At 42.8% G+C, this 23072-nt stretch overlaps 1 protein-coding gene across 1 annotated transcript in view; it reads left to right on the forward strand.

Moving 5' to 3' along the window:
- Window positions 1–784: 784 nt before the first annotated feature.
- Window positions 785–23072, forward strand: part of PLXDC2 (plexin domain containing 2) — a 280684-nt gene continuing 258396 nt past the window's right edge. The window contains exon 1 of the mRNA XM_069776624.1: window positions 785–1619. Coding sequence (XP_069632725.1) covers window positions 1511–1619 — 109 coding nt within the window. The 5' untranslated portion in view covers window positions 785–1510. The remainder of the gene's footprint in view (window positions 1620–23072) is intronic.

Here is a 23072-nt window from a genome sequence, read left to right on the forward strand (position 1 = left end):
CCTCCGCTAGCTCCTGCCTCCGCGCCGCTCTGCGCAGATTAATGTAGGGGACGGGATTATTCACGGGGCGTTTAATTAAGCGCGTAGATCATTTTCTGCAGGAGAGAGCCCCCAGTCCTCGCACTATTCAAGTGATGAATGGACATAAACAACTCTTCGATTCGCGAAGAGATAAATAGAATAAAAGGGGGGTGGTGGTGGTGAAGGGAGGCTGGGAAGCACAGGGAAGATTGCGGGGGGGGGGGCAGGGAAGGGGGATTTGGGATTGCTTTAGTTTGTCACTCCGCGAAACGGACGCATCTTCACGAAGCAACTTTCGAATAACCAGACGACGGTGGGCTGGGCTCTCGCCGTCCCGCGGAGCTCCCCGCGCCGCCCGCCATCCTCCCCCCACGCACACACCGTGCCGCTCCGCGGCCGCGCAGGGGGGGCGAGCATCGGCCGCAGCGTCCCGCCGCGCACTGTAGGTTCCCGGCGCTCCGGGGCAGCGAGCCGCGCTGTAGCCCGGTGCCCCGGAGAGGCAGCACCTCCCGGGACCTCCCCGCCGCTGCCGAGCGGCGGCCCGCGGAGCGCAGCGCGGTGGCGGGAGCGCTCCATCGCCGTCAGCGGCGGGAGGGACGGTGCAGCCCCGGCGCCTGCGCCCCACCGCGCTCCTGCGGAGGGGGGCGGGGGGGAAAGGCGAGAGGGGCGGCCGGGACCCGGCCCCGGGCGAGCCCCCCGCCCGCCCTTGCGCGGCGGGCGGCGGCGACAGCGCGGGCGCGCGCGGCGGCGGCGGAGGGGGGGCGCGCTGTGGGCCGGGGGAGCGCCCGCCTCCCTCGGCCGCCCTCGGCCCCGCGCTAGCCCCGCCGGCCGCGGAAACGGCCGCGGAAACCGCCCCGAAAGAGAAGGAGAACTTGTTCGTCTCCGCCTGCCTTCCCACCGCCCGCACATCCTCCCCCGCGGCGCATCTGCCCGCCCTCCGCGTCCTGCTCCCCCCGGGGCTCGGGGCCGGCCCGCCGGCTCCGGCTGGCAGATTTCCCGGCTCGTTTCCCTCGGAGGGGTTTTGTCGGTAGCGGTGTACCGAGGGGAGGCTCCGTCCCTAAGGCACCCTGCCTCACCCTGCGGGGGAAGGGAGCTGGGTGGGGGCAAGCCAGGAAGGGAGGATCTCAGTGGCTCTCCTAAAATCTATCAGCAGGCTGCGAGGAGGGAAGAGTTTGGCACTTCGCAAGCGAGGCTGAGCTTGTTCTTCCCAGCGGTGATGCCGCTGGACTGAGAGCGGCGCGGCCGTGCAAGTTGGGGGGACGGAGCCCCCCCCCCTCCCCGCGCCTTCACCGCCCCCCAGAACCGGCCCAGAGCCTTCAGCCCCGGTGGCTCGTCCCTGCCGCCCCGCTATATGAGAGCCGGTCCGAGGACAGGGCGACTCGGCGCCTGCTAGGGCTGCTCTCCGCCGCCCGCCCCGGACTTTCCCACCGCCGACGAGGAGCGGCGCGCACTCCGCACCCCGGAGAGTTGTCTCGGCAGGCTCCGTGCTATGGCGAGGCTGCGGAGAAGCAAACTAGCCGCTGGATTTCTATTACTTTTCCAGTGCCTGAGCGAGCGCTGCCAGCCGGCCGGCGGGGAGACGCCGAGGCAGACCCGCGGTAAGCGAGGCCGGTACCTGCCGGGCGGGGCCGGCCCGGGGCAGCGCCGCGGAGCCCGGGGCAGGGCGGCCGGGCCGGGCCGGGGCGGGGGAAGGCCGGGGTCGGGGGAGCCGGGCCGCCTTCCCGCAGCACCGGCGCGGCGTGGGCTCCGCCGGCTGCTCCGCGGGCCGAGGACCCGGAGAGGGGTAAACACCGTTTGGGGGTTGGGTCCCCCCGCTCCCGAGGGAAGCCCGGGGTGGCCGCGGTGCCGGCTTCCCCCCCTTTCCTCCCCGGCTTCTCCGGGAAGAGCTCTCCATGACTTCATTTTTTTATTTCAATGCGAATTCGGGACTTTCCTCTTTAATAAACCTGCCCCACGATCACGGGCAGCCGGTGCCGTTTTCCTCGCCAGCCCCTTCGCTGGGTCCCCGGAGCCTCCTTCCCCGCCACGTCCGAGACGCTCCTGCAGGCGAAGGGCTCCGCTCCAGCGCCGGGAAGGGAGGGAGGGAGGGAGGGAGGGAGGGAGACACCGGCGCCCCCGGGAGCCCGAGGCGGCGGGGAGCGGCGGGCCGCCCCCCCCCTCTCCCCGGGGACCTCCCCCCGCTCGCCCGCGGCGGGGCCCCGCTGCTCTCCCGGCAGCCAGCCCTGGAAGGGGCGGCAAAGTTTCCCTGCCGACCCTGCCTGGGAGAGCGAGCGGGCAGCCTCCTCCCCCGCGGAAGTCAGTAGCTCGCAGCCTTCCCTGGAAACCAGGCGTTGAGAGAAGGAGCAAGATAATGGAAGAAGCCCCCCCGGGCGGTGGGACCTGTTCGTTAGGAGCGAGAGGCTCGCTCGGTTGAGTGCGTTCCCTTGCCGAGAGCGTTGGGGTCCCTCTTGTCGGTCCTCCTCGGAGACACCTGTTAATGCGTGACACACAGCACCTGTAGTGCTTTCTCGTGGGCCACCGGTTCTCACAGCGTGGGGTTCCCTTTTGATCACTAAAGCCTTCTGTATCCCGCATTCCTGTGCTGTGGAGGGGAAAGCTGGTAAAGGAAACCTTGGCGCCTTTGCGGATAAGGTACTTAAGGCACAAGTGAGGAAAGGCGCGGGTCTTGTGTGTCAGGGGACCTCGCTGCAGCAGCTTCCAGCTTATAGATATTTTCAAAAGCTGTGCCTTTGTATTCGAAATACCAGCCAGACTGTTATCAGATGAAACGTCCACTGGCTTCCCTGGTGCAACAGAACTGCCCCTTCTTCCTTTTCTGAAAGGTTTGATACAAATGTGAAGAGTTTTGCGGTCACAGCATAACTGACCCGGACGAGAGAGACTGGGGAGTTTTTTGAAATGTCCGGTGAGATCATGTGCCAGACAGAGCAGGGATTTTCCCAGGCAGGGGCCTGCCGCTGAGTTTGGGAACTGCTAAATGACAAGGTAGCTCAGCAGGTTGCTGGGGCTCACATGTCACTTGGGGCCAAAGGGAAGAACCAGGAGGAGACTTTTCACGTACTGCTGCAAAATTCATGTTGCTGCTCTCGGCGCTGTAGGCAGCAAATGTCTGTAGTTGTTAATGTTAGTTAGAAGGAAAAATAAAGTGTGGTGGTGAGATTAGAAAAAGTACTGTGTTGTGTGGTAGTGGACCGAGCTCACAAAGTTTATTAATCTTCCAGCCATTGTATCCAGAAAAGAAAATGCTAGTGCCGACTAAATGAAATATAACTCACCAGTGGGCAAATAGTCACCACACATCACTGATTTAGGCTATTAAGTTGTAGTAGTCATCAGTGTCTGCACCAGGAGGTGCTAAATAGAAGATATACCAACAGCTCGCTTATCCATAAATCATTTATTAATGTCTTGTGTCTTCCTGAATATGATAAGAGGTATCAAGGAGTTTATAATCAGGCAAATATTATTTTGATATTTAATACATTCTGAAGAAAATATAGCGAGTGGCTGTTTGCCTTAACTAGTAAGATGGACAACGTGATGTCAGTTTTGACAGCTAGATGTTTGTAACTTAGGTGTCTTTTCCTTCCCTCTTGGCTAAAAAGTCTGTACTATGACAGCAATAATTAAATGTCATTAACATAATCAGAGTCATAAAGGTAAAAAGCATTTAACAAGTTTTCCTCATTCCTGGTTTGGTTTTGCTTTGTTTTTAATACTGCTCTTCTTTGGGGGAAAAAAAATGCAGCGGGGGACTGTGTCTGATCAGTAAGAGGAGGATAATTATGTAAAGCCAGGGAAATTCGGGTTCAGGTTCTGTGAGTCAAGAAAAAGAGTGCTGTTTCAAAGGTTTACTGTATTTAGCATCTACTGTATACCCGTAGATCAGCTGAGGTAAAGCCTTTAAAGTATTAAAGTAAAAAATAAATCTTTGAAGTAGCTGCAACTTCTTAAAGGGAGGCTGTTTTGAGATGTTCTTCGAATACTCGGTAACAAAACGCCCAATCGAAGCTGAGTGAAATAACAGTATCAAGAAATGGAAACGTTTAGTATGCCCTGGCAGAGCCGGAGCCAGGAGAGGATTTCCGAGGACGCTCCCAAACGGATGTGCCGTGATTCCAACAGGGACGGAAAAAACCCGCACAGGCACGGTTTTTTCGGCCAGCCCCTCCGACCTGCCTTGCCGGGTAAAGCCGGGCGGGATCAATCCAAGCCGAGCCGTTCCCTAGACCCGGGGGCTGCTCAGCCCGCGGGGCGCCTGAGCCGGGGGCGCGGCGGGCGGGCGGAGCGGGCTCTCCCCGCTAGGGGGCGCAGCGGCAGCCGCGCGGCACGCGGCGCTGCCCCGGCCGCCCTCCTCCTCCTCCTCCTCCTCCGCGGGTCGGGCCTTCGTCCTCGCTGGCAGAACCGCCATCAGCCGAGGAGGAAGGTCCTCGAGGGGAAGGTTTGCGGGCACGTGCGCTCCAGGGCGACCGAACCGAGCACGGGAACCGAAGCACGCGGTCTTCGGGAAGCTCCCGCAACAAATAAGGCTCCCCCGGCTGTTTTGAGTGAGGGCTCGCCGCTCGTTGAAGCGTTGCCGCGAGAAGCCTTGAAAACGTTACGTTCTTTCACCAACACCGTCAGTCAGAATTAGCAGGCTGCTGTTGTAATTTCTCTTCTGCCAGAGCATATTCCAGAATCCTGGTACCCTCTGTATTCGTTGGACTGCTGCTGTCTGCAGGCATCAGCATTCAGAGAGGGATAGAATTATTTTTATGGGATAAACTACTGTTAAGGAGTGTTTATCTAGCATTTATCTACTGCTGAAACAGTCACATTTGCTGTATCGCCTGAGCTTTACTCTGTTTAAAAAAAAACAAAAACAAAAAACCACAACCAAACACAAACTTTCCTCAGTACACATGAGGACCTTCAGCTTTTATCTTAGAAGTATCAAAAGAAATACAGCATTAGACAACATTCATGTCAGGTATTTTTTCTCTTTGCATTCAAAGTTGCATTTTTTCTTTTCTGTACATGATATGTAAATGGGGAAAATTGGGTTAGAGTATCCCAGTGACATTTGAGAGTAAATCCTATTTACATATCAGATGTATTTTACTAAGAATTCCCTTTAAGGAAGTAATCTTTTTTTAACCTTCATTCTGATTCTTCCTTTTATTTTTCGTGCTTTTTGTCATTGTAGTTTCCTCTGAAAGGGTGATTTGAAATATTGCTAGTAAATAGGGGGTAAATTAAGATTGTGATAAAGTTGACTTAGGTATTAAATCCAGCTTCACAGAAACTCATTTCCACAAATTTAGAGTAAGATCAATGCTCACAGTTCATTGAAGGTTTAAAAATCCCCTTGGCAAAAACAGTGTTTTTGTCTGGCTGTAAATATTCCTCTTCAGAGTTTATATCCTCACGCAGGCACTTAAAACCCAGCAAACACATGACTCAGATGCTAGGTTTTGTCTGACACTTAACTTGGAGTTGATGATAAATAACAGCAAAACTAGGTCTCTACACTGTAAACAAATGTAGAACATGAGGAAAGGTCTTTACAGCTTGAAAAATTCCTTTGTTCTGTTATTAGCAACACACCCCAGCCATTTAGAGCAAAATGCTGGGACAACATCTACTGCCTTGCTGAATACCAGATTCCTCGAAAAAAAATTGCGGTTCGGGAGGGCTGTTTCCTCTAGGGGAAGAGACTCCTGAGACCATGAAGGAGGTAGATGAGGAAATTCATCACGTCAGGTGATGAGAGAGACCCGCTGAGGAAAATAGTTGCAGACCTATGGAGAGTTAGCATTTTCATTATGGACTTTTTGGCACATTTTCGGTGGAGCAGTGCAGCAGGTCCCTGCACCTGCACAGACCTCAGGAGATGGAGGTTTGGACCTGAAGCTTTTGTCTCCGGCAGGACTAGTGTGCAGCGATGCCTGGAAAGTTGCTTTGCTTTGAATTATGCTAAAGATGACTAGCACACAAGAAACATGCTCAGTTGAGTCCTACTGGTTTTCTCCACAAAGGAGATAAAAATTTCTTAAGAGAAATAAAAATAAAAGCATCATTTGACTCTGTTTTTGATAAAAGTCACTGTGGTTTCATTGGAGTGTCTGAAGTACTGAGCAGTTCTGCTGCTGGTAACCTTGAAAGCACCGCCAAAAAGAAAGCTCTGTAGCAGCTCCAGTTTCAGAACTTATTTAGACCATAGTCTCTTAGACTCAGAATACAGCTGGGGTAACTGGTGTGAGTGTATTTTGAATTCCTGGTGTGGTTCATGCTTCCTAAGGAAAATTAATACCAAAACGATTTAAGAAGGCAGTAGTTAAGGTAAGCGTGTGCCGGGGACTCTCTACAGAGTGAACAAAAGGTAGTTTGATGGGAGCATTTCTCATCCAGTACAAGGAAATGTTGCAAGCTTGCCAGCAGTGTGAAATTATATCCAACTACTAGGTTTGATGAGGGCTGAAGTGGGCGTGTTAATGCAGTGCAATTGGCAGATGTCATATTTACTAAACTGGAGAATTGCATAATCACAGCAGGAACTAGAAGAACCCAGGAGATTACTTTCCATGGAGAAGTATGCAGAGAAGCCACGCTAAGTTCATGTGGGTTTTGTTTTTGTTTGTGGCTTCTGACAAATGAGCATAAAACAGTGCCCTGAGGTAATGTTTGTGAGTGCTGGGTGCTGTGTCTCATCACGGAACACTTCCTCCACTTCCTCCTCTTTTCTTTTTCCTCATCCAACTAATAAACATAGCTTCAATTAGCACTCCTTGCTGTCAACATTGAGCAACCAGTTGTGCTAAGTGTCCCTGTAAATTCTGGGTTTGAAAGAGCTTGTGTCACTTTTTCTTCTCCCTCCACCAAGAGGCAGCGCGTAGGAGGGTGTTTTCAAGTTGGATTTGGCCCAACCTTTTTCTCTTCTGAAACGGACAAATGGAGCAGGTTCTTGGGCCAGATCCAGGGTCGGGCTTGACACTTGTTGAACACACAGTTTCAAAAGTAGCAAACATCTTGATGGGGTGATCAAGAGAAATGTAAGGGTTAATATGAAGACAGATACAAGACAAGACATCACAGGAGTGATGCATCGGCTCTACTTGACAATGGTAAGATCCCAACAAGAATATTCTCTTCAGTTTCAAGCACTGTACTTCAAGAAATAATGTGGACAAATTGAGGAGTGTCATATGAAGAAAAAAAGGAAAGAACACTGCTAAAGAGAATAAAACTAAGAGATGACATGGTAACAATCTTCAAATGTGTAAAAGGCTTCCACAGAGAAGAAGAGAATAACTTGTCCTCAACAAGTAATGACTTAAATTGTAGCAAGGCAGACTTTTAAATGTTCAGGCTAGGGTAGTAGATTATCTCTGAGTAGTCTTCATCACTGAAACAGTTAGATAAACATATGTCCAAAATGTCATTCTGTCCAGAAAGGCAGCTGTTCCTGCCTTGGAGCAAATGGCTGGACAATGTGACCTTTCAAGGTCTCACCCAGCTAACTTGAATCATTCTGTGTGGGTAGCTTTTAAGTACACAAGGGTTCACCTCAAACTGCGTAGCTAGATAAAATACAAGCATGAATTCAAGTGCTCTCTTAGCTTGAGGCCTCTGTCTCTCGTTTGTCAATGATATATGTGGCTTTGATGTGATTTTAACGTACACTTTCTGTGGCTGCAGACAAGATAAAGATATTTAAAATGCTGCTTGTGTTAGAGTTCTTATGTCATGAAATAAGGCTTTTAAAATCAGATTTTGTCCTTACTAGGTTCCATTATAAGCAGATAATTTTTTTTTTTTGTCTTTTAAGATATCCTCATAGTGACTTTTGGGGGGCTTTAGGCAAGCATCTCTTATCCTGTGTCGTTTTATTGAGTGAAAAATCCTTGACTTGAATAGGGAGAGTTCCACAAATGGAATGTACAAACCTTTCCATTTAACCTATCTCTGGTAAAGTTTCAAGTATATGTTGTTTCACAGTTGATGCTAGGAGCTCTGGTCCTTTTCTTTATACGTGCAATTGAACTGTGTCAAAGGGCTGCTTATGTTACAGGGATGCAATGCCATTTATAGTTTTTACTGCAGCTTTCCTTAACTGCTGTAGTTAATAGGGCAGACTCTCTTGAAAGTTTCATCTGCATTTAACAGATGTAGCAGAATAGGATGCAGTGGTTATCCAGTAATAAGGACTTCGAGTCATATTTAATTTTTTCTTCTATTCAAGCATTACCTCCCCCTCCCCCCACCCTTTGGTCATAATGTGAATCCTGCAAATATTAATTAAATGGGCAATACTGCATCTGGGCTGAATAATTACAGCTTTTCACTTCACAAGAGTTGTTAGTAGGCTGATTGTAAAAGGCAAGTGTCATCCATTGTAATTTCAGTGTCTTCTGAAGGGTGAAGTGTTAAAGAGAGGGGAGTTCATCACGGTGCAGGTTCCTCTTTTGATGAGTCAGCAGTTGAACTAAAAATGTATTGGAAAACGCAGTCTTGGCCTCCATAGAGAATTGGGAGCCAGCATGGGTCTTTATTACTATAGTTGCTCTATGATATTCTCCAGCTGCATGTTTCTGCTTTCCTGTGTGGGTGTATGTGACTCTCCTTTTGCATTTGCAAGCCAGACGGCATGTATTTGCAATTCAACCTCAGTCATGCTGGGATATAAACCCAAGGCCCTCTGTTAGGAATCCTTTCATGGCAGGACAGGTTTCAGAGTTGCTAGACTCTTCTCTCCCATCCTTCATCTCCTCGTTGCCCTTCCTGCCTGCTTTGGAGATTTCTTCCTCCTCACTTGCACTATTCCAGTAGTTCATGTAGCCGTGCTCTAGGTCAGATGGGTCAGGCCTGCTCTTGTTAGTCAACTGAGATTTAAAAAAGAGAGAGAGAGAGAAAAGACTACATTTTGGAAGAGGTAGGGGAGGTGAAAATAAAATGAGGAGAATGAATGTGGTATTTTTAAACCTCTGAGCATTATAAATCCTCTTAGAACAATGTAAAAACTCTGGAAAAGTAGTATACTTGACTTCTGTTTAATACTACCAGGTGTTATATACCCTTAGTCAAAAAATGTTCAAAGAAACAACTAATTGACATTGGAAAATTATGCCAAAGTTGACATGCTCTTGTAAAATATTTTAGCTGGGAAGTGTCAAAACAAGTAATTTTGAGTTTCTTATTTTGATGATGATAAAATTTCTCATTTTTCATTTTGACTTTTAGATTAAAATTATTATATTAGGATGTATAAGCATAATTGAAAAGCAATTTGTTCTGCAGTTTGTATGTGTGTATATATACATATTTTCCATTTCATATCCTACAGCAAATATTGACTATTTACTTTTAATCAGAATAAGATCAAAATTTTGACTTAGGGTGGGAAATTAACTTTCTAGTCATCTCTCATTGAGACTTACCATTGTTGAGAATTTGGCTACATACTGTAAGCCCTATAAGAACAGATCATTTTATCTTGTAGAAACCTTACTTTTATTTGATGACAGGAAAAGGGGGAATGGCTGAAAAAAACAGTTGTCTTGATTATCCAGCTAGGTTTTGTTGTTTGTTTGGTTTTGGTTTTTTGGTTTGGTCTTTTTTTTTTTTTTTTTTTACTTTATAGCATATTTCTCATTCAGGTTGCTTCTTGGTTAATATGATATTCATAAGGCAACTAAATTAAAAGAGAGCACATTTTCCAGATTGCAGCTGCTGTAAAGATAATAGATTTATGGTTTATTTGCAGTGAAGGCATTTATGGACTAGAAGCTTAGCATTTGGTGTATTGCAGAAACCTGACCTCAATATCAACAAAATTTATTACTGGTTCCTATTTAAACCTATGTATGCTGATCTAAGCTGTAGTCTCAAAACAAAGAAAATGGATAAGGTGAATCATCATTATAGATCATCATCAGTTCTGGTTTCCATTTACTTTTTATTACATCTGTTATTAATCTTCTTTAAAAACAGTTTTTATGAATAAAGTACATGTAATGCAATGCTTTTTAGTTTATCATGCAAATTATGCAAGACAATAATTGAAATGTATAGTTGTACACTGTGGAAGTACACAGCTTTTCATGTTCACATTCAACCACAGAAAACCAAAGGGGTCTTTCTGCTATTAAACATCAAGCCAAGCAAAAACAATTGCTTCCAATTTTGCTAATGTTAATGTATTTACCTTTTCCAAACCTTCTAATTTTGTTTCTAATACTGCAAGACGTTGGAGGCATTTCCATCTTTCCAATGCACAAATAAAATAATAATAATACTAGTAAGTTGTCCTGACAATTTTTTTCCTAGGACCGCATAGCTGGAAGGGACAACCTCGGTCATCAAGTCTTTCCCGGGGATAAGAAGCAGTTGTGTCATGGATGTCTGTTCCACATGCCCCCACGCACCACAGGCCATCAGTAATGCTCATCCCCATAACAATCTTCAGGCATGTGGTAAAATAGCAGCAGCCCCAAGTATAATGTCCCACAGAAGATAATGTGGACATTGACAACAGTTTAAGTTTCTACAGTAGCAAAGAATTTTTACTTTTAGTATGCTTTGTTTCAAAGCTTGTGTTTATCTCTTTTTGCTTAGCCTGTTTTTCTGTTTGTTTTTTTGACTTAATATACTCAGCTTTTTCAGCCCCTGTTTTATTTCATGCATGATTAATGGACATTTATTGCCAAATTGGTAACACTGATTTTGTTTCAATTCAAAGCCATTTTCTAGAATAGCATAAATGACCTGCAAAATGGCTCTTCCTCTAGTAAACTTGTCAGTCTGAATGGAGAGAAGAAACTACCATTATCTTTTGTCAGCCTCTCGAGCTACCCATGTATACATCCTGAAAAGTGGTCTACTGTTTAAAAGGAGGCAGGTTTATACTCTGTCTCAGCTGAGGTGACTGAGGATTGGCAGTTCTGTTATACCAGTACAAAGTCAAACTTTGTACTTACTTGGGGGGTTTGGTTTTGTTTGTTTGTTTTCCCTGGATATGAATTTATGTTATTTCAGCTCCTTGGACTAATTTTAATCCTTTAGCCTTGTGTTGTACTGCAAGCTTGAATGCAGCTGTGTTCCTAACTTTGTTTAGGTACTCTCTGAAGTTCGACCCCAGACTTTTGATTCCCATCACTTGTCAGCAGGCAATTTGTATGCTCTACTCCTCCATTGCTGTTTGCAGGCCACACTTGTCTTACAGCTTTCTCAATTATCCCCATAATCATCATAGCTATGCACTTTATATCCATTAGTATTCTTATTCTTGGAAGACCTTGTAAGGTAATATGCTAACTTTACAAATAGGAAGGTGGTTTAGAAAAAGTGACTACTTTGCCAAAGTTAAAAATGCATCATTCGTGTCTCAGAGTATATGAGTTGTTTTTTTCTGCAGTAGCCCAGTTATCTTTTGAGTTTCCCCCTGCTTCACCAAACTCAGGGCTGTAATTTCTCTCTTCATTCTCATCCTTGAATTCCCTAATCTAAGCTTTTAAAACCCAGTCAGACCTCTGATCAAATATTCTGTCTGTCCGGAAAAAATTCCAGGTTAGAGTTGACTAAGGGCTTTCATCAGTGCAGAGACAAAAAGGCTTAGTTTGGGACCGCCATAGATTTTGCCATTTCTGATGTTCCTCTCCTTGCTCAGGCTTGCAACCGCAGAGGAATAGGTGTCCCAGCTGTTTATACAGCAGATCCCAAACTGTCACATTTTATAGTCGAAAGTAATAAGTTTCTTTCCTAAACAAAAGTGTGTGAAGAATAGACAAATACTGGGTCTAGATTTCTGCTGGTTGGCACTTTCACAATTTGGAAGGACTATGTCCAAATCTTTTTGGGTTTGCCACGAGTTCTTGGAGAGAACAATGGTGTTTTACAAACTGTAAAATTATTTTTCCTGTAATTAAACTTTGAGAATAACAATCCAGATTCAGTAATAACTAGTCAGAAGAAAGATTTCCAAAGCAATCAGTTTGCAGCACTGCTGACTTGAATTCTTTGACTATTTAAAAAGTTTATCCTCCTCAGAAAATGAGCATTGCAAGATGTAGAATATTATTACTTTACTGCACAAATATGATAGCAGCCTTTACTGGAAGCGTACCTTCATGAACTTTTAAGCAGAAAGATTACTGACAAATGCTGTATAACACATGTATCTATACAGAGTCTATGTACAATGCTGTGCCTCTGATGCTATAAATCATGCTGAAGTTTCCTGTAGAGTAAGTATCTGGCTGGAAACAGAACTGACAGATTTTCTAATACAATCAGTGCTTTTCAGCATCTGCTGTTTTATCACCGATGGTGGGTTTTGTTTGTTCTGCAAAAATAGTGATAAGTTTAAAAAGCTGGATTTTAAAAAGTTGTTATTCTTAGCTTGAAAACTGTATGAGTTTCCCTCCCTACACCAAATTTGAAAAGAAATTGAAGTTACCCTTTCCAGACCAATAAAGCCATCAGTGGAGGGAAAAAAAAACAAACCAACAAGCAAAACAACACAAGAAACAACCACCAACAACAAAAAAACCCAAACCGGACTTTATGCTTTGGAATATTTGGGGATGCATCCCTAGGCTCCAGTTATGGAAAATTTCCCTTATTTAGAACTGTGCTTGAATGTTTGCTTAACAGTAGCAAAGTTTACAAGTGGTGTCCTACAGGTGGGTGGACTGAAAAAGATGTAGACGTCTAAGATTTTTCTCTGATCTTGGACCTTGGAATTTAGTTGGCCCAGAAGTCCCAGGCCATTTGCAACAGCAACAGTAAGGTTTGCAGCCTTGTTGCAGATCCTGAAGAAGTTTCAGCAGAGAAGGATGTTTCAGCCGGCAGAAAAAACTGACTGCCACCTCCCCATATTGTTGTGGATGACAGCAGAGGACTACAGAGAGTAATCTATCCTCTGATGTATGCTTGTTGCATTCCCCTTTAAGAGCTGGGCATTGAGATTTTATTTTAAATTTTTTATTGGGGGGGGGGGGGATGATGTGCAAGACACACTTAGGAGATGCAGAAACTAAATATTTGCTTAGATTTTATGATCTGTCTCCAAGTGACTGAAATGTGGCCCAAGCTTGAGAAGCAGTAAGCACACACAGCTCACATAAAATTTAAGTGTAAACACTTATTACATGCTGCTTCTTGAATGCAAATTTATGGTTTATTGTTCTACTCTTTACACAAACAAAATTGCTGTTAGCTTCAAGGGATGACCCAGAGATGTTAATGAATCACATTTTTTTCCCCAGGCAGGCATAGATAATAATCTGAAGGTGAGGTCTTCAGGTTCGGAAGTTATGTCTAGCTTTATCTGCAGAAGTTTGCTGTAATTAGTGTAGGCTGTAAAATAAAAACAACTCTTTTAGCTTTAGCCTCGACCCTAGCATGCCTATAATTGAATTTCATTATTTTATCCCTCTTCTGCTGGTTTATGGCACAGCTTAGTGGGGGTGCATACCAAGCCAGCATTCCTACTGAAATTTAAAAACTCTGTGGCCAGGGAGATTGTCCAGTGTTTGGTTATGTCTTGCACTGACACAATCGTGTTTTATTGATCATCATAAATCCACTGCAATTTTAACTTCATCTCTCTCATTATCTGAGAGTCTTTGAGTCTGATGCTGATACAATTGTAGAGCCAGCCAGTTGACCCTTTTTTTCCAATAATCTATTATTTGGACATCTAGGGAAAGTTTTTTCAACTTTTAAGTAGAACTCAAATCCATTTTGAGGTTTTCCATAAAGTAGAAGGCAAAGAGAGGAAAGATGTAAATTCATTATAAAAAGAACAATAGTTGTTACTCTTGCAGGTCTCAATTTGGCACAGCACTTAAAAACACGACTGAAGTGTGTGCTTGAAGAGAAATGCATATGTAAAGTCTTCACCGAACTGACTCGTGCTAAAACATGCTGGTAGGTGTTGCTAAAATCCTTATAGGGACTTTTATATCTAGAATTTAGGAAAAAAGAGGTTAAATTCTGCCCTCACATACTTCAACACAGCCACAGTTTACTCCTGTAAGTGCAGTTTGGGCCAATTTGAAAAGAGTCTTCAGCCCACAAAGCCTTCCCTCTAATTCTGTACTGTGCTCAACAACCCTTAGTGTATGTGAAATATTGCAGTGTGGGATCTTTGGTCACAGTGCAGCTAGATACCACTTTCCTATGGGCAGTAAGCATGGCTTGTACACTCCTAGGAAGAGAATGAATGGGACTGATCTTTACCTTAGTACTGAAAATGTACTGCATTTCCCAAACTTGCCCATTATACTATTTGAAGGTATTTGGGGTTTGGAGGCTGGAAGGTTCTAGTTGCCTGTTTCATTGCTGATGTTTATATTTGTATTATCTACTTATAAGTTGTGATAATGTAATTTGCTTAATTTTAAGGGTAAGGGAAGTGCATTGGCTTTCAGAGTGATTGAGGCTCTTGAAATGGGAAAAAGAGGAGCAAGCAGAGCAGAGTCCATGGGCTGACTGTGAGAGCTATCAGAACATTTGCTGGGCAGGAATGAAAGGCCTGATTCAGTTCACTCTATACGTTTCAGCAGCCATATTAATTCTCTGGGGCTATTCAGCCTGGAAGTCTAGAGGAAAGAGATCAAAACATCCAAATGGATTAAAAAAAAATAGGCTACTTTGAGGACAAATATTCTGCTCCTTTAATTTAAATCCATAGGGAGCCAGAGAGTGGAGACAGGAAAGGGTATATTCAGAAGCTCTGTAGGGAAGCAGTGTCCTTTTAGGGGAAAATAGTGCATTTTCTATTCTAATTCGGTTTCTTTTTTAGTCTTTAAAAAGAAGTAAAAAAAAAAAAAAAGATACTTTCTCTGATTCTGTACTCTGAAAATCACAGAAAGGAGGAACTGTCTGTTTCACAGTTTAAGGAATGTCAGAAACTTCTTAATTATATAGGACAGGTAAACTGGAAAAGAAGGGTTCCCAACCTATATCTCTCTGCCAGGTGAGCGCTCTTATCAATGGCTGCCTTGTAAAAAATGTCCGAGGAATAAAAAGACTTTCTGTCCAGGTCTGTGCAGGGCTATGCTTCTAGGCATTCAGGAGCAATGCTTCCTTTTTCAGTCCTGAACACCTGTTTTAGCAAGGCATCGCAGGATGGGGGAGGACAGGCCAGGAAGGCAGAATGGGACCCTTCTGGTCTGTAGCACTTCTTCAAAGATCCAGTTGTTTATACACTCCTACAAACATGTTTTTCTGAGGGGGAAAGAGGAAAAAAAAATGAATAACAATGATAAAGATAAGTACAGGCTGAGTTTGTTTGGCCCTATGGTAATTTTCTGTATATTTACAGCTGTACTGTGGCAATAGTGGTTTAACTTGTAGCTTGACAGAGTATCCTCTGACCATCATTGTGGCACTGCAAATCACAGCAGAAAGCACTAAGATATAACCCAAAATAATGGCTTCATTATAAATGGGATGCTGAACGTAAATGTGTTCTGCTTTCACTGTGCATCCCTCTGCAATTGTGGGCTGTATTTCCTTAACTTGTTAACTGACATGGTAGATCATTTATCTTTGTTTGCCAAGGCAAATTGTTCCAGTCTTCATCTTTCTCAGGAATCCTAAAACATGTTTTTGGTTCAGAGATGCTCATCCCCCTCAACTTGCTCTTTTTATCACTAACAAGGCATCTCTGCTCTTACTTACTTAGGGAATTTGATAATCACCTGCCAAGGTATTAGTAGGAAGTCCATTGAACTATAGGTATTCCTGCTGTTCATATTTATCCAGCCAAATGGCATCTGAAGAATAATAGCCATCATTCTACAAACTCACTGAGAAATCCCATGTGCATATCATGATTTAAAGTCATGTCATGTGCTTTGTCTCCCTCCCATCCCTCTTGACATTTATGCTGTAATATATTTTACTTAGCATTTGTGGGTTTAGAATGGATGGCTTTGAATTTTAAAATAACTGTTTATAAGCTTTTCTATAGGTTTCATCATCACCATATATTAAAGTACATTGTAAAGACTGATGGATTTAGCCACAAAACTGCCATGTCTAATAACTGCTATTATTTATTTTCATTTTACCAATGGAGCACTGGAGTATTGAATGACTTGCCAAGATCACACACAGCAAATTTGGTGTAGGCACAAGAAAAAAATCGCACAGTTCTAATTTGTGTTTTCATGTTTAACCTTCAGAACAGACACTGTATACTTCATAGTGATGGAACTACAGACATATTGAATATACAAGAACTACTCACTGAAACAGAAGCCAATAGCCTCTTTACAATTTCTGTCAGAACTCTACTATCCTGCCAACAGCTCTTTAACTTCAATTTAAATATTTGGCAATCCAAGACTGGGTTTTTCCTCTCTCTGTTGCTGCAAGATGCCATTCAAGCTTACTGCTGAGTAGAGCTGCAGTCTCTTAAAGGAATAAGAGAATCTGTTTTGCTTCCATGGGAATACTAATATACTAATAATTTACAAAACCCCCCAAACCCAACACCAATAACAAAAAAAAAAAATCCCCAAAAAATCCACCAAAAAAACAAATCCCAAAAAAACAAAACCCCCCACCTCCATGTGTAGTTATTAATTTAGTTGTGGATTCTATTTACTTGTCATTTTAGATTTTTGAAAACCCTCCTGCAATTGTGTTCTCCTCTTTCTCATCTTTTTACTTTTTAATTTTTCCTTCAATGTTATGAGCAAGAAGTAGAAGTGGAAGTTATGTGAGGCCAAAGGAACAGGCAGAGATCCCCACTGTCCTGGAGCAAAGGCTTGTCAGAGAAGTGGAAGCCTAGAAGGGTCTAGGCTTATGTTCAGCATCTCTTGCATCTATGTGAAGGAGATAATGAAGGCCCTAGAAATCTCCTTAGAAGAGGACAAATCTGGAGAAATGCCATAGCCCAAGGATAGATACATTGCTAAGACATTTTTCCAAATGGTCCCTTCAGATCCATTTCACTAAGAGCATGAGTTCTTCCGCCTCAGTGTGCAAGGACAATGGAAAAAGTATGTGACTCCCTAACACTTCTTCTGGCCTACACATAAAATGTAGCTGGTCTTTCACTACATTACACTGCATATTCACAGGTAGCAAAAAACTGACTTGATGTTGTGACTGAGCTTGGCTTTGGGACCTACCAGCAGCAGTGGTACTCCAAAATTTAAGCTCTGGTGCTAGAAGAACCCCATATGCTTTAGGATGTGGAGCCCAATACAACAACTTTTTGGATTCTTTCCTTGATCTGAAGGTTGTACAGTGTATAGCCTAGAAATAAATATATAAATAATTCATGAGCCCAGTTTACCTTGCAAAAGATATGCCAACTTGCTGAAGAGTTGTTCTCAAGGAAATGATGAGCAAGAAAAGGCAGCCAAATGTGAACTGTTAATTTTCTTGAGCAATATATGCAACTGAGCATTTAGTCTAATTTATAGGCCTTTTGCAATATAAAATTAATGACCTGTACGATTTATTTTAAGGTCTGTTATAAATGAAATGCATCAGCTGGATGTTTTTCTTTTCTTTAAAGAACAATTACCTGGTTTGGAAATTTAATCAAGTTATCAAGTAAAATTATTGTCTCAATTCTGAAAGATATACAATTGTCTGAATATTTAGAGCAGATTTATAGGAAAAAATATATTAAACGTTTTCAAATCCTTTGCTGAACAACTTCCATGAAACATGTGCTCAATTTAGCTTGGAATGTCTGGCTTTACAATAACCACAATATATTTAGAACCCTCTTAGCAAAACTGAAAAGATGAGAATTTAGTTAATAAGATGAAATTAACTTAGTTACACCATGCAGTTCTGTGACTGTTACTGTACAGTTCCCTAAATGCTTCATCTTAGGTATTTAGCACTGACGTCAGTGGGAGCTAAATGCCCAAAATCTGCTTAAGCACTTCTAGATATGCAGTATACAAGGTTATATTTTGCATTTAGTTTGAGCGAGTTTATTTTCTATTCACTTTTAATAATACCAGGTAATGTGGAGGTTTTGCAGCTTAGTAAGCCTTTCAGTTGGGAGCAAATTGAATTCCAGCCATTTAGCCTTGAAATCAAAGTAAATAGAAAAGATAATAGTCAGTCTTGGGACACGATGACTTCTGATCAGTAGTCCCATGTACTCACAGGACATTTGAACATATGTTTCTTGAAGAACATTTCCCATCGATTCCTCAAGAGCTCAGCTCTGCGTCTCTCATTGGCCTGGGGAAGCTGCTGGACTGGGAAGCAGAGCTGTATGTACAAGGGGCTGCCAGGTCTTATGATCCTAGTTGTCTTTGTTTCCTGCTGCTGAATATTATTTAAGGAAATGTAAAATGTCACAAGTGTGTCGGAAGGATGCAAAAAAAATTAGAAATATTTAGAAGATGCTGTGGGACATTGTGAATTTATGTGTTGATAATATTTATGAACCCATTTTGACTGGTGCACAATTGCCAGTCATTTTGTCATCAGTGTGTAACCTCTTGTATAAATGTACACATAGAAGGTGGGTATGTAGGTACATGTATATATGCTTGTGTGTATATAGAGATATCTTTAAATACAAGGTCCCATATCAGTTATACAGTACATTATCTTTGTCTTCATTCTTTATTTACCTATTTATACATTGGTTTTCATGGTCTCTATAACAAAGATGTTATTTTCAACAGTTGCTGTATTTACTTCCCAGAGGTACCATTCCTTTTACTGTTCTAAGAACGTATTCCACTCCAAGTTTTGCTTTCATTTATTGATACAATGGGATATATTCAGGAAAGCACAACCCTCTTTATCCTGGCTTAATTACTGCTTTCAGTATTTTGTCATCTTTTTCATACTCAGTACAAATCAAAGTGATAAATCAATAGAAGACTGCAAAGAGCATCTAGTAATTATCTTTTCTTGAAGTTTACTTTCCAACTTTTCACTTCAATTAGTACCTCATACTGTTTCTAATAGTGCCTTATAGTGCATTCAAATAAAGTGACTTCATGAGGATATCAGGGTTCTTCTGATCACTGGTTTTTTGCTAGTCCTTATGCAAGCAACTTTGCGTATTGGTGATCATTGTGCACTGCTATAGATGTTAGTCAAAATTTGCTTTCCTTACTCTGCAAAAATCCCAATGGCTCCAGTAACAATTTGCCTCTTAAGGTTTATAGCTGTCGCTGATGGAGTAGCCCAGGTCCAGCTGCTCACCGTGGCTGTCTGGAGCCCAAGAGGAAGAAGGCGCGTGAGGCTCACGGAGCTTTCCAACCTAGGAGAAAGAAGGGTCCACAGTGTGGTCCGGCCAACTGATGTGTGATGCAACTCTTGGGAGGCAGGGAACTTCTTCGCTCCGAGTTGCACGGCTGTGGCATAATAACACAGGGCCTTCAAAGGTTGTTAGAACTGGGGGCTAGAGCTCATGTTGAAACAAAAGCCGAATCATGTGATAACAATACTGTAGCAGGTATTTACTGCTTCAAGACTCTCCGTGGGCTGCAGGATCAAGTTTCAAGGGAGAAAATCCCCTACTTGCTTGTACATCTAATTGGTTTCTCTGTAGCAGGTGGATACTTTTAGTGTTTGGCATGAGTTATATGCTGAGCATATAAAAGCACATAGCAAGAATAAGCTTAAATTAAAACAAGATGATTTGAGTTTACTGTTCTTAAAATACTGTTCTCTTATTTGGGGAAGCAGGAACTGAAGAGACTGGGAACGCCTAATGACTTTTCATAAATAGACCGCATTGGCAGATATGCCTATGTAATTTCCTGCTTTTGAGAGTTTTATGACCTCTTCAGCCCTGAGTCTCTGTCTTTTACTGCAGCCTTCCATCTGCTGAAGAGAATGGATCTTGCAAGAAATAGTTGTAAGTAGCGAAGCAGCTTTGTAGCTCTCCCTTAGTAAACTATTACCGGCTTCCTCAGGATTCTTCATTAGGACACCTGAAGTGATGCATTTTTGAAGAGGGTTTAATTATAGGTCTAGTGAAATGTGAATAAAGGAGGAACTCAGCAGGCCCGCAGATGTTGAAGCAAATTATACAAAGCGCTTTGTTGAAAGAGGAGCCTTTTTAAACATAGATACTCAAAAAGATCTCTCATAAGTTTATCCAACAGTTTTAGCAAAGAAATTCCCTTCCCTTTTCACCCCATAATGATAATACAAATCAAAAACATTCTCAACTGAATATCAGTCCAGGCTCAATCTGTATTTTAATGGGGGGGGTGGTGGTGTTTGTTTTACAGTTGCTTTTGTAAGAAACACGTTTTTTCTTCTCCGCCCCCCACCCCCCAAGACTTGACTAAATTGGGAAAATGTATTCCTTCAAGAAAAAAAAAAGTAGCTTTCACCTTTTCACCCTTTGATTTTCAGTGTTTCTCTGGGAAAAAAGAATCAGGTTTTTTTATTTGGTAATACATGAAATTTTGTCATGTACCTCGTTTTTCAAAATGAGAAAAACAGTGATTCAGGCAATTATAATCTTAAGCTTTAGAACACATTTTGAAACAATAATTTTAATATTTCAATTATATACTGACATAATGATTTACCATTGTTTTTGTTGGTTTTTTTTTAGGATCTAGGTGATGGAATTTTTGAGAAAGGGAAGATTATTATTTTATTTTTTAGTGAAAGGGTTTTGTGGTAGGTCTTATTTTACTTTTCTTCCCAAAGGCATTTGGTACGCTATCACATGGAATTTGTTAGTTTAGCTAGGGAAAAGGGTTACTAACAGAAGAATTGTAATGGACTTGGCAAGACTCTGTGAAAGAGAAAGTAGGAGTAGCTTCCCTCCAAGCAAATAGAAATTCTTATAAATTGGCTTTGGGACTTTTTTAGTATTTCCATAATAAACTTGTCATAAAAAGTGGTAGTATGTCAGTAAATTCTGCTGTTGTACTGATGATTCCTTTTAATTTGTGTCAGAGGAGGACTAGAAAATCATGTAAAAAATAATTAGGAGATGGTGGAGTATGAAAAAGGCATGAAATAATACAGAGTTAAAATTCACACATTTAGTGACTGATAGCCAAAATTTCTGCTTCTAAGCTGAAAAACACTTATCTGCCTCCTTACTGCAGAAAGGCTGGACCTTAAAAATGTGTGACAGATGTGGAAAAAGTGAATGTGCTACTAAAAGATATGAGAACCAGCTTTTTCAGCAGTGAGAAGGAAATACGCTGGTGTAACTGAGCATAAAATATTGCATAAAGTTCTGATCATTCATTTGCAATAAAACGTCATTCACATTGCAACAGGTGCAGACGAAGCCTATTTGGGATGAAAAGGGACAACTTATCCTCTGTGAGGTAGGATAAGTTTCTTTAGTCTCACAAAATAAAGCCTGGAAGAAGATGTAATAGCTTTCCATAAATATATTTAGGGAGAAAAAACAGAGATGAGGAGATATTTGATGTAAAGAACAAACAGTTATACATTGGCAATGAATAAATTTATGCTGTAAATACAAAGATCAGTAACCAATAAAGCAGTGAGGTTCAGAATGTACTTCTCTTTCAAAGTCAAAGAGTGCATACCTAAAATTTATGAAATATTATATAGTAGATGCACGTGGCTGTAGGGTGCTGGAGTACTAACTCCAGTATAACCACTGTATAACTTAAACTGCTCCTTTCAGGTCTTGTTGTGCAATACTGTGGAGAAAAGTGTTTTGTCCATCTTGAGAGGTGATGAATGAGCCCTCCAACACTGCTCAGTCAGTGCAGGAGCAGTGCAAGGGAAGGGTGTTGCCCAAAGTCTGTGGCTGGAGATGTAAGAGAAGTAGACAGGTTCACAGGCAACTCACATTTTTTGGCATGTTCTGGCCTTGCAACTCCCTTTCTGCCATGATCTGAAAAGACGCTTAAATCATGCATGCTAGACTCTAAAATGAATGCCACAGTTTCTGCTGCCTGGAGAGCATCCCAACAGGGCTTTGTCCAGGAGCCTTGGCTTGCAGTGTCACCAGTAGTGCTGTCTGTGGGCACAGGTCGCATCATAACTTTGCTGTTTCTGCTCCAGCTGTCCCAATGAGAGCAGTTTCTTAGCATCACAGTTGTGTGTCTAACCTGCTGGATTCTGCACAGCCTTTATGGCATGGCTGTTTAACTATGGATTTCACTCTAGGATTTTTCTATAATGATACTGGGATAGGTACAGATACTTACATGACCCTGCTGTACTCCTTTGCAGTCTGTGCAAACCTTGCAGCATGGTTTTAAATATCGAGAGGATGGCTGGTCATTGGTTTTTAAAACCACTGTGGCCCCTGTGTAGTGGAGGATTGAAAATGAAGCATCATAGCACTGTGTTTGAGCCCTTCAAGCATTCCCCTGAAGGGATACAGGCATGTCAAGCACATCAGACAACCCGTTCCCTAATCCTGTAATTAAGTTATGCTCAAGTACTGTGTTTAGATCCTGTTGGCTCCTGAAGGTGAAGTAATTTCAGTTGTGTGACTAATGCATGTGTCATTACAAAGTTGGCGTGATAACGATTAGTAAAATTTTATCATTATGTATTAGGTTTTTAACTAGCAAAAGCAGTTTAAAGCTAATCCAGAAATTTAACGTGATTAAGAAAAACCTAGGGATAGTTAAAAAAAGGGGGGGGGAGCGGGGCGGGCTGTGCCACCACCCACTGACAGGAGAAGAGGAAGCAACCTTTGACAGCACAAATGAGTAGGGCTCTGGCATCTGAAGTTGGGAAACATAGTGGGAGTGTTGTCCCATAAGTGGGGTTTGATACATGGTGTGCAATAAGCCAGTCTTACACACAGAGCCGAGATATTTATTTATTTCATGTTTGCGCAAAGATAGGTGCTAGGTGATAATTCCACAAAGCTAGCACACCACACCAAAGAACTAGAACATATTTATTCTGTTACATGATTAGTAAAAAAACCTGCCTAAATTTACATTCATTGGTTGGTAGTCACCATCTCATCTACTATTGGTTAGTTATATTTAAATTAGCCTTGCTTGCTATGTAAATTAGCAAGGATGCTCCTTGGGCGGGGGGCAAATTCTTCTAGCCTTGAATTGAATCGGTGGTCGCGGTCTCCCCCTGCTGCC

This window comes from Haliaeetus albicilla, chromosome 2 (assembly GCF_947461875.1).
Source record: "Haliaeetus albicilla chromosome 2, bHalAlb1.1, whole genome shotgun sequence".
NCBI lineage: Eukaryota > Metazoa > Chordata > Aves > Accipitriformes > Accipitridae > Haliaeetus > Haliaeetus albicilla.